The sequence below is a fragment of the Phytophthora ramorum genome, assembly GCF_020800215.1.
Source record: "Phytophthora ramorum isolate Pr-102 chromosome Unknown Phyram_PR-102_s0005, whole genome shotgun sequence".
Taxonomy (NCBI): Eukaryota; Oomycota; class Peronosporomycetes; order Peronosporales; family Peronosporaceae; genus Phytophthora; species Phytophthora ramorum.
In genome coordinates this window covers 3052948-3068269 of record NW_027150651.1, presented here as the reverse complement: position 1 = coordinate 3068269, position 15322 = coordinate 3052948, and the positions used below count along the sequence as shown (strand labels likewise).

Genomic DNA, 15322 nt, shown 5'->3' with positions numbered 1-15322 from the left:
CGAAAGCGAGGACTTTGGACAGCTCTGCGCCAAGGTTGATGAGCGCGTCTCCAGTGCGCTGCGGAACTATGAGCAGAAGGCCATCCGCCAGGACTCAAATCTCTACCTGAAGCCTGGCCTAACTGCTGCGCAGAAGGATTGGGTCTCGCTGACCGCCGATAACTGGATGGCCAAGATCGACATAGCGCGCAGCAACTATTTGAAGCGCACGAAGGCTGGTGGACCATTCGTCGTTGAAGTGTTCGTCTTCGTCGCCAAGAAACAGCCCGGTATTCGGCGTGCCACCGCAAATCGTGTCGAAGAGGCTTCCCGTGCAATTGACGACATACTGATTGAGCGACCCGACATTCAAGTCGGTGCTATTTCGCGCACTCACTGGGCCATGTCACATGCACGACAACCGGACGGGACGCTGCCGACAGTGCCGGACACGGCTACCTTCCGTCAAGCCCAGCACCTGGATGCAATGCGAGCGGCGCAGCAGCCGGACGACCGCGAAGAAGAGATCATGCGCACGCTTACCGTCAGCGTGAACGGCTCTACACCTCTGCAACTGACATTCAATGTCAACGATCTTCGAGCGCTGCTAGGACTTCCCGGGTACAACTTTCTGGCAGATGGCATCTTCTCCTCGTTCCAGCCCCCTTCGGAACCTGATGACGTTGAGGACACCGACCACACATAAACGGCAGGAGCGGCATCTATTTTCTTAAGGAAATGCATCAACATGTATATTTTCCTTCTCGCTACGCTCGCAAAATCTTCCACCACCCACCCCACCTCCCATTCCGCCTCCCCGCGGTACTACATGGAGTCGAGGTCAAAACGAAAGACAGCGTCATTCAGACCGGCATCACCGTAACCACAATGGCGAAAGAGGTTCACACCTGTCTCGTCGGACTTGACGCATGCTTTCATTGCTACTTCCAACACACGCTCTGGATACAGTGGGAAAGTCAAGTTGGCGTGCCGAGCTAACCACTTCTTGAGCTGGCCAAACATTACCTCGATGGGGTTGTACTGCGGGCAGTAGGGCGGAAGAAATAGTAGGATAGCCCCACAGCCGTGGACCGCCTCCTCCAGTTCCTTGTACATGTGAATCCGCGCGTTATCGAGTACCACAATCGATCGTGGGAGCGGCCACGGGTTCAACTGACGAACGATGCTGCCAATGAATGCTCGGTGGAACTTGAGCCGAGTGAACGTGCCCCGCGTCGTCTTCCACGCAACGAACCCCCGTACGTCGCACGCCGCAAGAATAGACACCCGATTTCCACGGGCAAATGGAACCCGCACGACAGCCCGCATCCCTCGCTTCGACCAAGCGTACCTACGCATACTGTCGAGCCCATTCTTGGAGGTCTCATCGAGAAAGAGGACCTGCTCGGGGTACCGGTACCAGCAGCGTAGCTTGGCGACGAAAGTCTCAATTTCATGAGGGAGCGCCTCTCGTGCCCGGCGCTCTAGCACCTTGCGTGATAGACTCAACTCGAACCGGAGGATGCGCAGGATAGTAGAGGCCGACAGCTCGCTATGCGTCTCTGCGAAACGGCGCCGCAACTCGACTTGCAACTCTTCCACGAAGAAGGTTGGGTGTTCCTTCACGTAGTCAGCAATAAAGTCGACCAGCTCAGGTGCATGTCGTCCTTGTGCCGCGCGTTGGCCAGGTAGCACGTCGCCTGACTTCTTGAATAAGGCGTACCATCGCCGTACAGTGCGCCCCGCAACCCCAAATATTCTGGCAACGCGCTCGCATGGAATCGCGTACACATAGTGGAGCACGACAGCTCTCCATCGAAAGTCGGAGGCATACATCCAAATGTAGGTCTTGCGTATGAACGGAACTGGTGGTCTCGCTTTCCAGCGTCAGCATGGCCAGTCGTGTTGAATTCCCCCAGCCGGTTTCAGGCTAATCGGCCGTTTTGAAGTTCCCTTTATTACGTTCTTTTATCCTGTTTTGTACTCCGATTTATCACCCTTTGAAACGCTGATTTCACTCAACATAAATCCGTCCGGAACCCTTTAGTGATACCATTTTGCCAGGGACAAAAAACCTGGTGATCACAATAATTCTTAGATTTGAATTCTGTTTTATCAGCGTCCTCTCCAACCGATTTATAAGTAACTCCCACAGAATGCCCATGCTTGGCTGCGCATTCGGAGCGTCCACAACATATATAAACGCAGAGAGTCGAAGTAAGGATTGGGAGTTTTGACAGACTAGCAGAACTAGGATTGACGAAGAGCATGATAGCTTTGAGAAGGTCTAGTCAATAGCTGAGGCGAAGGTGATCTCGGCTCTGAATAGCTACTCTACGAAGACGACTTGGCCCGACATGAAACTCTTGATGAAGCCAAGCCAATACGCAAAGCAGGTACAGCTGGTGGCTATTAAGCTTAGTGTAGTTATATTGCTCTCCAGCGAAAATCTGCCGAGTACATCTAGGGAATTCTGAACAATGACTGGTGGCTCCGTCTCTACGGCAAAGCCACACAACATAACCGACCTTATTTAATATTGACAACTCCGAATTATACCCCGAATGTAATCACTGATTGCCTTAAATTAATGCGTTACCCTCGCCCTCGAAGGTCCAATTAAAAGGACATTTGGAAAGGACAAAACAGTCGCCGATCACAATACTAGGATCGACTTCATATCACTGGCGACTTTTTCATCATTTGTTTTCTTTAGTTAAGTTCGATACTAAGTACGGATTCCCCTACGTTAAGTTCGGGTTTGGGCTTACGCTTACGAGCTCAAATCTGGTCCCTATTCATTTTATCGTAGCCTTTTTGATAGGCTAAACGAGCTTCGCGTGTGCGCTGATAGTAGCTCTTCTGAGCTGCTTTGATGCGGGCCTTGTTATAAGATCTTCGTATTGCTCTGGCGAGTGTATGTTAATAACTTTATTTATCAGGATGGATATACTGCCGTGCCTCCTTCTCCTAGTTTACATCGAATCCATATAGTTTACCTCGCATCCATCTGCTACAGTAAAGTATTACTCCTTAGACTCTTCGAGTCGGAGGGTAGTGCGCCACCACGACACGACAAAAAAAAGAGATTGATGTTCTTGATGTTGGTTTTCGTCTTTGGAATGAGATGAGTGTACCTTCACAATTATGCATTTGACGCGCGGATAATATTTTCTTAAGTGAATCTACAACGCTCGATTTCCCCATACTTAGTACCGTCGGATTAAAAAGCTTTTAAGTGGGTCGTTTGAAGAGAACCTCTATTTGTGTTATCAACTAGCCATAGACGAGTTTTCTTCTACAGTACCGCGTTCGCGTTTCCCAGATACGTTAGAGCGCAGCGAGGCGATAGAGCCCTCCCCCTTATCGTGACCTCCTTTAGGTGGCATTGTGGGGCGTGCTTCAAGTCCTGGCTACTTGAAATTCGCCTCTTAGCCATGCATACGCCTGTACGCTGCGTACTTATCGAAGAGACTATTCGGCACATGCTTTTCGACGTCTGCCGCGGAATAGCTATATTTTTTCCATCGTCCGAACACCTTGAAGCGGTAATTTGGATCGTTCTGCATCTTCTGTAGTTTCAACGCGGCAAACAGCTTCTCACCAAATTTCCTCTCTTCCTCGTCGTGTTCGGGATGTTTGCCTTCGTCATCCGTCGTTTGGTGGCTTCGAAGAAATCTCTTATCCTCACCAGCGAGAACATGCGAGGAGTGAACAACGTCCACGTTCGACACACTGGCTTGATCGGCCTTTGACACAGCTGTGCCACTTGCAAGAAGGACGGCCGCAAGAACCACAAGGGTCGTGTTGAAGAGACGCATGGCTGGACGTTGGTTGTTGGGTCTTGAGGACTGGAGGAGAAATTGCGGAATGAGAAATGCGGCAGTTGTACGTCGCCCTCTCAAGTAGCTCAAATGAAGCGACAGGCTAAATGGTTGTTCTTTTAGCCCTACTGGTACATACTAGTATTTCGTAAGGCACGATCCCAATACATGTACACCTCAGTTTCCGTGATTACTGGTGCAATGAAATATAGTATACACTAACAGAAATCGGACGTACATGCAACGATCCTGCATCATGTCCCAGCGAACATGATGAGCTATGACACAACCAGTGCTTTAGATTTAGTTTACATGTGCGGGTACTGCCACCACAAGTGTTCGAGACGACGACAATGTTTTATTAGCATAGCCTCTTCGTTAGCTTTGGTTAATAAAACTGGTGCTAACAAACTCGTGCGTGTGTTTATTTTTCCTATATGAACTCTCTTGCGCAAGATGTGATCCTATTGTTGCTTTGTGCGGTGTGGAGGAGGCCTCCTTTGCACCAGGTGCTACTTATTACTATATTAATAGCGGTGGTGTCGACGTTTTCAGCAGCTGGAGCTCAGGAAGGAGAAGGGGTGCGGTTGTTGCCAACAACTTGTTGGGAAATTCCGGTAAGAAAAGAAAGGAGGATGTAATACATCTAGTGATGGGGACGTAAACCCCGTAAACGTTTAAAAAAAAAAAAAGGTTTTGGTTCCCGTTCCCGGTACATGTAGTTCCCGATCAACAGAAAATAAAATCTGAGAGGTGTATCTATATGTATTATAAATTTGCACGAGCGCAGAAACGTACTGCCGGAGCACCAGCTTCCTCTTTCTCCACGACCGTGCTGCACGAGTGCGTGGGCGTGGGCGTGGGCGTGAGCGTGAGCTTCATCACCAACCCCTTCACGAGCGACCCCGTGCTCAACACGCAGTCCGCGTCCGGCGTGATGAGCACCAAGAAAAACTTACGAACATCCGCGTGCAAGAAGGGCTGCAGCGCAGAGGCGACCGCATCAACAAGTTTGCGGCTGCCATGATCTCAAGCTGAGAGACATATTCATCTAAGCTCCCTTGTGGACAACTGAATCAGAAGTCGTTCTGCTTGGTGGATGTGGCCGAGCAACAAACCAAGATCAACGGGGACAAACTGGAATCCGTGTGCGTCCTCACGCACGATGGAATCATGTTCCGTGATCTGGTCACGAGGGCAAGCCGTTTGGCTGTCGCGCGCCAGAATGATGGTGTGGGCGAGGGCACCACAAACGTACGCGCCACATCGTCCAGCACGAAAGTGGTCGCGTTTGCCGAGCACTTGAGCGTTCCGTCGCTCTGCAGCGCCACGGATCCGTTGGCCGCTTCCCCGGGACACACAAACGCCACGGACGCGCCCGAGGGAAGCCCCCACACTTGCGCCAAGCTCGCGCTGTTCGGGACTATGCTCTGCAGCGCCATGGCCAGCAACACGCCCAGCACGCTCGCGAGCAACGTGGACAGCGCGAACCCCCCGAGGGTTGCTCCTGCGATTTGCAACCACCGCGTCTGCTGCGTCTTGGCTCCGCGTGTCACGCGCGAGCCTGTGGCGACGGCATGTAGCCCCGTGACTGGCAGCGTGAGACCCACGAACGCGTTGAGCAGCAGGTCTCCGGGCAGCCGCAGCAGCCAGCGAACGGCCACGGCGGAGCGCACGCCTGCCAGCGCCACGCCCAGAGACACAAAGCCGCCACCGAAGACCCCGAGGAACAGCGGCAGCAGCCGAGGAGCCGCGAGCGAGCTCAGAGACCCGCCTGACGGCGGAGAGGAGGGCTGCATCTCTCCGACAAGAATGCCTCGCAGCCTCTGCCCAACGTTGACCAGCAGCCCATGTAGAAGTTGGACAAAAGGAGTCAGAAGCAGCTTGATGAGCCTCTCGAGCAGTGTACTTGCGATTTGAATGATATGGTCAAGGTCAAGATTATGTGTGCCACATAAACTGGAAGAATTGCATCTTCTGGTACAAACATGTTGATATTTGTATTAATTAATCGAGACACAGTCAAGAAACATGTCACTTCAAGAAGTATCTGCCATATCTCATTTGCCAATCATCCTCATCATGGAGACACCGACGAAGACGCAGCTCGTGGCGCGCAGCAAGCGCTTCTTATACGGCGCGACGGCCGCCGGTGGGTAGTCCTGCGTCTCCTCTTTAAGTCCATATCTCTTGTGCGCTCTAACTCGCCCTCCTACGCTGCAGTATCGGGAACGTTCCGAGCGTTGGCGGACACTGAAGTGCGCGACGAGTTCTGGAGGTGAATACGAGAGAAAGTTGCAGTCGCCCCTACGTTCTCCAGGTCTAACGTCATTGTCTACTGCAAGGAGCATGAAGGTGCTGCTGATCATGGCCTTCGTGCTGTCCGTCGTGCTGCACGGGCTGCTGCTGCCCATCGAGTGGATCAGCATGCTCTTCCTCAGCCCGGAGACGGTGGACGCCAGTGTGCGCGCCTTCCGCTATGCGGCAGCCTCGACCGTCCCGTTCCTGCTCATCGGAGTGTGTCGCTACTTCAGCGTCAATATGTTCGAGAACGCCTTTTTCGCGGGCTTGGCGACGAGAGATGCAGCGCTTGCCAAGCAGATCCGACAGGTGAAGAAGACGTCACGGGGCGATTTATATGGACAGAGCTGACTGCTTGTGCTCGTAGAAAAAAGCGATTTACTGGGACTGGGAGTACGTCCGCCACCTGATGCGCTTCGGACTACGCCAGCTTGGCTTCGGGCTCGTGGCCCTGGTGGCTAAACCGCTGCTGGGAGTGCTGATCCCCATCGCGCAGTTTGGTTATCGGTGCGTTAGCTGTTCTTACGGTCAAAAGCTAGTTTTAACTGACAGCGTATTTCCTCTTCTGCCATCTACGACAGCATCCGGCACATGGAGGTGGCGTTTCTGGTCCCTATCTTCGTGGCGTTCGTCTTTCCAGCGACCCGTGAGGCAGCACTGCAGCTCGTCCACATGTGGCTAGACTCGCGAGCTATGATTCGAGAACTCTTTGATCCCATTATCGCTCGTCTCAAGTCAGCAGCAAAGGACGGCGATCCCAACGTCAGCACCGACTTGTTGACCGACATGGAAATCGACAGTGAAGACCACGATCGTCACGCGGAGCAGCGCGATTGGCACCAAAGTGGAAGCGATGCCGCGCGACTGGGCTTTGGCCTCGTGTTCTGCTACATGCTGCAGGTGCCTTTCCTAGGGCCGTTTGCCTGGTTCATGGGGTTCGCTTCGGCTGGTCTGTTCGCCCCCGAGCTTGTGGACCTGAGTGCTTTCAGTGGCTCGAGCAAGAAAACGACGTAAAAGGCGACTCGAGAGGGCATGTGGATTTGAGAGGCTCAAGTGAGAGAAATCCATCCACCTTTCACCTCACATAAACTGCATGAATTGAGCATTCCTCAGCGTCACTTCGTATTCGTGTACTTTGCATGATGGCAATGTTCTTGTTGAAGTTGCCGGAGTGAAGGTCAGCCTATGCACCGTCATACGTCATACTCAACCGTCGAAACCACGCTGACGGACACTTATTCGCAGTTCAAGCCAGTGGAGCGCACGTGGAGAAGATGGACAGCAACTTGTTCGTGGGCGCGGGGGTGGCCGTAGCCGCCGTGATGGCCGTCAAGTACTTGAACGCGCGCGCGGATGCGGCCCAGCAGCGTGCGTACGAGGTGGCCAAGGCGCGGCAGGAGGCGCTCAAGGCCGAGCGCGAGAAGCCCCTCGAGCGCCGCTTCTTCACGCCCGAGGAGCTGCTGCCCTTCAACGGGGATGACGAACAGCCCATCTACATCGCCGTGCTGGACGAGGTGTACGACGTGAGCCGCAAGCGTGACTTCTACGGGCCAGGGGAGGGCTACCACCTGTTCGCGGGCCGGGACGCGTCGCGCGCGCTGGCCAAGATGTCGTTCGAGAAGGAGGACCTGGACAGCACCGAGCTGTCGGACCTGAGCTTCATGGACAAGGAGACGCTCAACGACTGGGTCACCAAGTTCTCCGTCTACAACAGCTACCCGAACGTGGGGCGCGTGCTGCGGCGCCGCGACCTGACGCTCGAGCAGCTCCGGCCCTTCAACGGCGTCGACGACCCGCGCAAGACCGTCTACGTGGCGGTCAAGGGCAACATCTACGACGTGACGCTGGACGGACTCCAGCACTATGGACCGGAGGGAGGCTACAAGCAGTTCGCGGGCCGCGACTGCTCCCGCTCGCTCGCCTGCATGTCCTTCCTCGACGAGTACCTGGACAACCCGACGCTCGAGGGCATCACGGAGCAGCAGCAAGACACGCTCAACAAGTGGGAGGATAAGTTCAAGGAGAAATACCCGGTGGTCGGCAAGCTCATCCAGTAGAAGGACTTGATGTCAGTCGTAAGTGCTTAAGAGAGCGGTGGCTGCTAACGTGCAGCGTTGTCGTGCAACAGCGGGGGTTTCCTGGTCTGCATTCTCATGCTGCTCGCTATGTTTAGTGCTCTGCGTATCCATTCACTCGAGTGCTTCAGAAACCAACCAGCCAGCCAGCTCCAACGCGGACATGGGCAACGCAGTGGGCACGCCGCCGGCCGGACCCAACTCATTACCGACCTCTGGTGGGTCGAAGGAGCCGCCCGGTCGTCGGCACTTGACTGTGGAGCAGCTCGCCATTTTCAACGGAGGAGCAGAGGGCAAAGACCCCATATACATCTCCGTCAAGAGCGAAATCTACGATGTGAGCTCCAGTCGAGAAGTGTACGGGCCGTCGGGCAAATACGCCGCGCTGGCGGGCAAAGACGTCACGCGGGCGCTCGCCTCGGGCAAATTGGACGACGCCGAGGAGTTGGCGACGCTGGACCTGAGTGACTTGACTCCAGCGCAGCTCCAGACGCTGGACGAGTGGCTGGACAAGTTCCGGAGCGACGAGCACAAGTACACGAACGTGGGGCGGCTGGTGGATGCCAACCTGCGGCTGAGCGTGCAGGAGCTGCTGCCTTTCAACGGGGTGGACAATGCGCGCCAGACCATTCTCGTGGGCATCAACGGCGTCCTGTATGACGTGACGATGAACGGGCTCGAGTTTTACGGCCCCGACGGCATGTACGGCCAATTCGCCGGCCGAGACGCGTCCAAAGCGCTGGCCTGCATGTCGTTGGAGGAGGAGGCGCTAGAGAACCCATCGATCCAGGAGCTCACGCCCGAGCAGCGCAAGACCCTGGACGACTGGGTCAAGCGCTTCGAGGGCAAGTACGCGGTCGTGGGCAGGCTCAGGCAGTAAGGCAGACAAGCTAAATCAAATGAACGTGTGGCGGTTGCCGTAGAACAGGAAGGCGAAGTCATCGTCGCGAGCGTTTACGCCGGCCGCAATCGGCCCGAGACTATCACCACGCACGACTCGGTCTCACAGTTGCATTTGCCGACGGACACGAAGGTCAAGCAAGAGGTACGAAGCATCGAGGTGGAATTTCAATCGTTACGGAGGCTATACATTACGCTGAGGTGGCTTCTTGGTGTGTACAGGCTGTGGCGCTTTAGATGGGGCTGCTGTAGTGCAGCGACGCCAGCTTCTGCTTGTGTCGACGCCAGAGGAAGACGCCTCCGCTGAGTTCGGCGGCGCCCACAATGATGAGCACGATGAGACCCGGCAGGAACGTCTTGACGAGGGCGAGCGTGCTCTTGAACGTGTCCACGACGCTGTCCTTGGCCTCGCCGGCCTCCTGCACCCAGTACGTGGGCAGCACCACCTCGGTCGGCAGCGTGGGCCACAGCATGTCGCTCATGGATGCGTTTGCCACGGACGTTGAGGCGGCTACCGCGTACGAGACCTGCGACCGCTTGCGAGCGCTCATGGTCTGACCTGTGCCCGACTCGATGTCCACGAAGGTGCCGTACGAGCTGTGGAGGCTCTCGACGAGGTTGCCGTCCGACTCGTACATGGCGTCGGCTGTCATGAGCGTGCCGTTGGCGTTGGTCATCTCCACGGCCTCGAGCAGCGACGTGTCGCCGTAGATGAAAAACGGACCGGACATGTACGACAGGAAGCCCGTGACGAAGCTCAGCTGGTGCAGTCCGTTGACCGGGATCCCCGTGCCGATGGCAGCGCCCTCGTTCGTGTAGTCAAACGTGTCGCTGGGCGTGCCAAAGCGGTGCAGCGAGACGCCGTCGAAGTCCACTTCCGTGTCCATGCTCGAGATGGCGATGTAGATCTCGGCCGCGCCCTCGTACGAGTTGAAGGCGTCGGCGGTGGTGTGCTTGGCCATGCCGTTGATCGTCACGCCGCCGGGCTTGAGCGCGGAGCCGTCCGTGCCCGACACGTTGAAGCACGTGATGTTGGCGACGGGTGCGGCGCAGTTGGCGTAGCTCATGAACGCGATGATCTCAGCCAGCGTCGGGTTTCGGCGCTCGCCCAGATCCACCCACACAGGTGCGACGGTGATGCCGTCGTACTGCTCGTACTCGCCGATCTTGCTCAGGTCGTCGCAGCCCGTGCGCTTAACGTAGGCGCTGAGAGATGACGCATCGGGGGCAGTCGTTGAGTAGTCCATGCCAGAGCTCTCGGCGATGCCAGGAAGAGGCGCAGCACACAGACCCAAGCTCTCACAGAGTCCGCACGTGGTCGCGACGAAGCTGGCCGCTTCCGTGGCGCCGTATTCGGCAGCGTAGATGGACTCGATCGTGGCACACGTGACGTTGTTGACTGCCACGACGGCCGCACCCTTGGTGCACTGCGCGCAGTCCGCCGCAATGGCCACGCAGTCGTCGCCGCTGCAAGACTCACACTGGGCGTTCATGCCGGTCTCGCATGTCTGGAGGTAGTTGGAACCCAAGATGAGGCCGGCCAGCAGACTCGGGTAGCCCAGTGCCCACTGCGACGCCGTGCGCTTGGCGAAGATGCCGTTGTACGCGAAGCCGGAGAGATCCAAGTCGGCGATGGTCTCTGGACCGCCGGCTAGGAAAGAAACCACGGCATTGTTGTCGGTCACCGTCTTCATGGCAACGGAGTCCAGCGAGTTGAGGCCGTTCATCCAGCGCATCATCTGCTCGCCGTTCTCGGTGATGGTCTTTGTAATTGCAGTCGCGCTTTCGTTCGAGGCGAAGGACGCAGAGGCGATCAAAGCGAGCAGGTTGAACTCCCCGCCGGTGGCCGCGATGACACTGAAGTACCCGGTATCGAAGCTCACGATCTCGTCCGAGTCGGAGCACCCGTCGCAGCTCTTGTCGGCCACGTACGTGTGGTACGTGTACGTCTTGTAGGTGACGGTGGAGGCGTCGTCCGAGAGGGACACGTCCAGCTTGATCTCGCGGCGGCGGTAGACGTACGGGCCCATCTCTTGGACTTGCAGCTTGGCGTTGGAGGCGAGGTAGTCCTCGGCGTTGGTGGCGTTGAGCATGTAGACGGACACGTAGTAGGGCGAGCAGTCGTCGCAGTCTCCGTACGGGTCCAGGTACACCTCCTTGGCCACGTCGTCGTCGGAGCAGCTCACCACTTGGTCGTTTACGGCCGAGCTGACGTACGCAGGCAGAGCGGTGCCGTACAGGATGCCGAGGATGGCTGTCAACGAGCCCACGACCATGAGTACGATGGCCCAAACCTTCTGGTTGCCGCACCAGCGGCGGCGTGGCGTGAGGGGCTCCTCGAGTTTTGGAAAGGCGGTGGGCGAGCCCTTCTCGAACTGCTCAAAGGCGGCGTTGCTCTGCGCTCTCGGAGTGTTCGTTGCCATGGCAAGTGGAGGTGTCGGAGTTGTCGGCGGAAGATGGCAAATTCGCAATTGAGGATCGGGCAGTAGGGCCAGCAACAGCGATCGCTCTCGTTACGCTTGGCGGAGGCATGTAGAAGTCAGTCGTTGCAAGTGGCAACGTCCTTAGAGGAACAGCAGAGCTCATCTCAGCAGGCGGTACATGTAGTTGCATCGGGCCCCAGACTCACTTTCGTGGCGCAGTGGTACTCGACATGATGGCACAGATTGGCGATGCCGGGACATATGCACGCCGACGGGGTCCAGCAGCGATCATGGTCTTGTCGGCCTCTTGGTTGTCAAACGAAACTTGATGGTACAGGTGCAGGTTGCAGCACAACGGTCCCGCCTGCTCGCGATATTCACAGTGCGCTAAAGTAGCAGATAGCTGAGGTGCTTGTAGCACTCGGCGAGCAGGAAGGTTGAGCGTCGGCAATCGTGGCAATCCTGAGTTCCATCCCCCTTCGTGATGGAAATGTGTCAACGAGCGTGCATTACCAGGCCAAGATCGACTTGCGAAACGGTGCGGCCACGGTCTGAGGCGTCGGCCTTACCCCCATGTTGTACACGCATGTCGAGTGCCTTTGACGATCGGTCGATGTGGTCACCTACCGGAGGGATGCGTAGGCGTAGAGAGCTCAACGAGAGCTCTGCAGATTGGTGTCGGAGAAACTAGAGTCATCACTTGCGGGAAGCGATCCATTCTCGAAGCGAGCCCTCTGGCAAAGTTTCCCCGCAGCAGTCTCGACAGCGTCGTCGGGCCATCGCCGACCAAGGTGCAGTGCCATGTCCGTGTACGGAAGACTCATTGCCGTATGCAGCGGTGGTGGCTTCAACGAGACCAGCGCGGCTAAGAATGTCAAGCAACAAGAATCAGACGCTTGCGTGCCGCGGTGTAACCTCATCGCAGTGTCGTGAATATGGTGGTGTTTTGAGCGTTACGCGTAACTAAGCAAGCATCAAGCACCTCTAGCTACGTCCGTGATAACTTGAATTACGCCTTGGTGGCCTGCTGCCGGCGGCGTCGCACGATGAAGACGCCGGCCGCCACGAGCGCCACGCCCACCACGAGCCCCACGATGAGCACGGGCAGCATCGAGTTGAACAGCGTCACGAGCGAGTCGTAGTCGTCCACGCGCGAGTCCGAGATGGTGGAGCCCTCCTCGCCCCAGTAGATGGGGATCACCACCTCCGTCGGCAGCGTCGGGTACAGCACGTCGCTCATGGCGAACGAGCTGTTGCTGGTGGACGGCGACAGCGCGTACGACGCCATCAGCCGCTTGGACGCGCGCATGGTGCGGCCCGTGCCAGCCTCGACGTCCAGGAACGTCTCGTACTTTTCCGAGTACGCGCTCTGCAGCGCGCCGGCGCTGTCGTACAGCGTGTCCTGGCCCACCTGCACGCCGTCGCTCATGGTGATCTCTACGGTCTGCGTGAGCGACTCGTTGCCGTAGAGGAACATCGGGTACGACACAAAGGCCAGGAAGCCCGAGGTGAAGGCCATGGACTGCACGCCGTCCACCGGGTAGGCCGTGCCCATGTCCGCGTTGGCGTCGGTCGCCGTCAGTAGCGAGGTCGACGGCCGGAAGCGGTGCAGCGTGATCCCATCGTACTCGACCTCGTCGTGCTGGTTGAACAGCGTGAGGTTCTGGCGGCCCTGGCTCAGGTAGATGTTGAAGCTCTCGAGCGAGACCTCGTCCTCGAAGCCCGAGATGCCCACGCCTCCGGGGGCGATGCCGGTGGCGTCGTTGCCACGCACAGGGCTGCACGTGAGGTTGGACGTTTGGGCCGCGCAGTTGCCGTAGCTGGCGAAGGCTGCCAGCTCTGTCAGCGTCGGGTTACGCCGCTCGCCCAGGTCGACCCACAGCGCGGTGCTCGTGTAGCCGTCGTACGTCTCGTACTCGCTAATGTAGTCCTCGTCGTCGCACCCCGTTCGCAGGGTGTACGTGCCCAGACTCGTCGCGTTGGGAGCCGTCGTGGTGTAGTTGCGTCCGCTGGACTCGACAATGCCCGGAAGTGGGGCGGTACACAGGCCCAGCGAGCTGCAGAGCTGGCACGTGCTCGCAGCGAAGCTGGCGGCCTCCTCGGCACCGTACGCGGCGGCGTACGTGGCCTCGATGATGGCGCAGGTCTCGGCGTTGACAGCAACAACCCTGGCGCCGCGCGCGCATCGGTTGCACTCGCCCCAGATCGCGAGACACTCGTCACTGGTACTGGAAGTGCATGCAGCGCACTGTTCGTTCAGCCCGCCGTCCACCGCGCACAAGTTGACGTAGTTGGAGCCAAGACCCAGACCAGCGAGCAGACTCGGGTATCCCAAAGCCCACTGCGACACCGTGCGCTTGGCGAAGAGTCCGTTGTAGGCAAAGCCCGTCAAGTCCAGGTCGGCGATGGCGGTCGGTCCCGTGGCGAGGAAGCTCAGCACGGCGCTGTTGTTGCTCACCGCACGCATGGCCTCCGGGTCCATCGAGTTGAGCCCGTTGACCCAACGCATCATTTGCGGCCCGTTCTCCGCCACGATACTGACGGCCTCGCTGGTGTTGCTGCTGGCGGCGAACGAGCCCAGTGCAAGCCGCACCAAGAACGCCGCTTCGCCACCGGCCTGCGCGATGACGCTCATGTAGCCCGAGTCCAGAGCCGTGACTTGGTCCTGGTCTGAGCATCCGTCGCAGCTCAAGTCGGCCACGAACGTGTGGTACGTGTACTGCTTGAAGCTGACGCGGTTGCCGTCGTCGAAGAAGGTCACGTTCAGCTTGAGCTGGCGGCGGCGGTACGTGTACGGGCCCATTTCACGGACCTGGAGGGTGTCGGCTTCTCCGGCTAGGTAGGCCTCAGCGTTCGTCGCGTTCATCATGTGCAGGCTGTAGTGGTAAGGCGTGCAGTCGTCGCAGTCGCCGTACGGGTCGATATAGTTCTCCTCCGCGCCGTCCGAGGCGTCACAGCTCACCACGCCGTCCTTGACGGCATTGTCGGCCACAGCGGGCACCACCGTCCCGTAGAGCAGACCGATCACCGCGATGAAAGCTCCGGTGACGACGAGAACCCATCCGAGCGAGCAGCAGCCGCGGCGGCTACGCTGTTGGTCCTTCTCGAGGTATTCCGTCTGCGGAGACTCTGCCATGGTTCGAGGTCAAAGCCGAAGTTGTCGGGCGAAGACCGGAAATCCAGGAATGATGAGGACCGACGTCGTGAGAACTGGCTGCCCTACCAGTCGCTGCAAACGAGCTGGGATGACGAAAGCGATCAGGTAAAATAGCGGGGCGTAAGAAAACTTCGGGATCGGCATTGGAGTCATCAAGCAAATTGCTACGAGACACGGGTTGCACTTGGCGCGGAGAAAGCGCAGAGCAGTCAAGTTGCCAGTCAAACCATCAGCAGATGGCGGTCAGCAAATCGCCGCTGTACATTCGAACAAAAGATGCCAAATCGGCATCGACTGGTTCTCACTCGAGCTGGGCGGTGCCACAGACAGCGTGTGGCGCGGTAAAGCTACGCGACAGCCCAGACAAGGCGAATCGCTGGCCTGCCCTGGTGATCGACGTCATGCAGCCTGCATTGCAGGTGCCAAATGAGACTTTGACGTTGCCTTTTTAATTCCCAGGCGATTAATGTCAGATGGTGGTGCCGTGCCAGCCGGTGACGTATGGTAGCTTCAAGTACCGTTACGTCCTGACCGCCTGCAGCCGATCAAACTTCAACCGTTTGAAGTTCGCGGTACGTTCAAGGCTCTTTTTGTTGTGGCAGCATGCTGCGCAGAAGCCTCGAGATGAGAGCCGACTTACATGGCGGTGGCGAAGTTTGAGCC

At 57.4% G+C, this 15322-nt stretch overlaps 7 protein-coding genes across 7 annotated transcripts; 3 read left to right on the top strand and 4 right to left on the bottom strand.

The window, feature by feature from the left end:
• Positions 1 to 3410: 3410 nt before the first annotated feature.
• On the bottom strand, positions 3411 to 3800 carry KRP23_6720 (RxLR effector protein SFI6; the record flags this gene model as incomplete). The annotated part of the gene is made up of 1 exon (XM_067895876.1): positions 3411 to 3800. One exon carries the CDS (start codon positions 3798 to 3800, stop codon positions 3411 to 3413), a length of 390 nt encoding a protein of 129 aa, XP_067746254.1.
• A 1174-nt stretch (positions 3801 to 4974) lies between these two features.
• On the bottom strand, positions 4975 to 5602 carry KRP23_6719 (uncharacterized protein; the record flags this gene model as incomplete). Its single annotated transcript, XM_067891946.1, has 2 exons — positions 4975 to 4988; positions 5062 to 5602. The coding sequence occupies 2 exons, from the start codon at positions 5600 to 5602 to the stop codon at positions 4975 to 4977; spliced, it is 555 nt and encodes a 184-aa protein (XP_067746253.1).
• A 283-nt stretch (positions 5603 to 5885) lies between these two features.
• On the top strand, positions 5886 to 7118 carry KRP23_6718 (uncharacterized protein; the record flags this gene model as incomplete). Its single annotated transcript, XM_067891945.1, has 5 exons — positions 5886 to 5955; positions 6027 to 6081; positions 6149 to 6413; positions 6472 to 6611; positions 6686 to 7118. The coding sequence occupies 5 exons, from the start codon at positions 5886 to 5888 to the stop codon at positions 7116 to 7118; spliced, it is 963 nt and encodes a 320-aa protein (XP_067746252.1).
• Positions 7119 to 7378: 260 nt separating this feature from the next.
• KRP23_6717 (putative steroid-binding protein 3) lies at positions 7379 to 8161 on the top strand (the record flags this gene model as incomplete). The annotated part of the gene is made up of 1 exon (XM_067891944.1): positions 7379 to 8161. One exon carries the CDS (start codon positions 7379 to 7381, stop codon positions 8159 to 8161), a length of 783 nt encoding a protein of 260 aa, XP_067746251.1.
• A 181-nt stretch (positions 8162 to 8342) lies between these two features.
• On the top strand, positions 8343 to 9059 carry KRP23_6716 (Membrane-associated progesterone receptor component 1; the record flags this gene model as incomplete). Its single annotated transcript, XM_067891943.1, has 1 exon — positions 8343 to 9059. One exon carries the CDS (start codon positions 8343 to 8345, stop codon positions 9057 to 9059), a length of 717 nt encoding a protein of 238 aa, XP_067746250.1.
• A 253-nt stretch (positions 9060 to 9312) lies between these two features.
• KRP23_6715 (Scavenger receptor class B member 1) lies at positions 9313 to 11502 on the bottom strand (the record flags this gene model as incomplete). The annotated part of the gene is made up of 1 exon (XM_067891942.1): positions 9313 to 11502. The coding sequence occupies one exon, from the start codon at positions 11500 to 11502 to the stop codon at positions 9313 to 9315; it is 2190 nt and encodes a 729-aa protein (XP_067746249.1).
• A 1009-nt stretch (positions 11503 to 12511) lies between these two features.
• KRP23_6714 (Scavenger receptor class B member 1) lies at positions 12512 to 14638 on the bottom strand (the record flags this gene model as incomplete). The annotated part of the gene is made up of 1 exon (XM_067891941.1): positions 12512 to 14638. One exon carries the CDS (start codon positions 14636 to 14638, stop codon positions 12512 to 12514), a length of 2127 nt encoding a protein of 708 aa, XP_067746248.1.
• Positions 14639 to 15322: the final 684 nt, after the last annotated feature.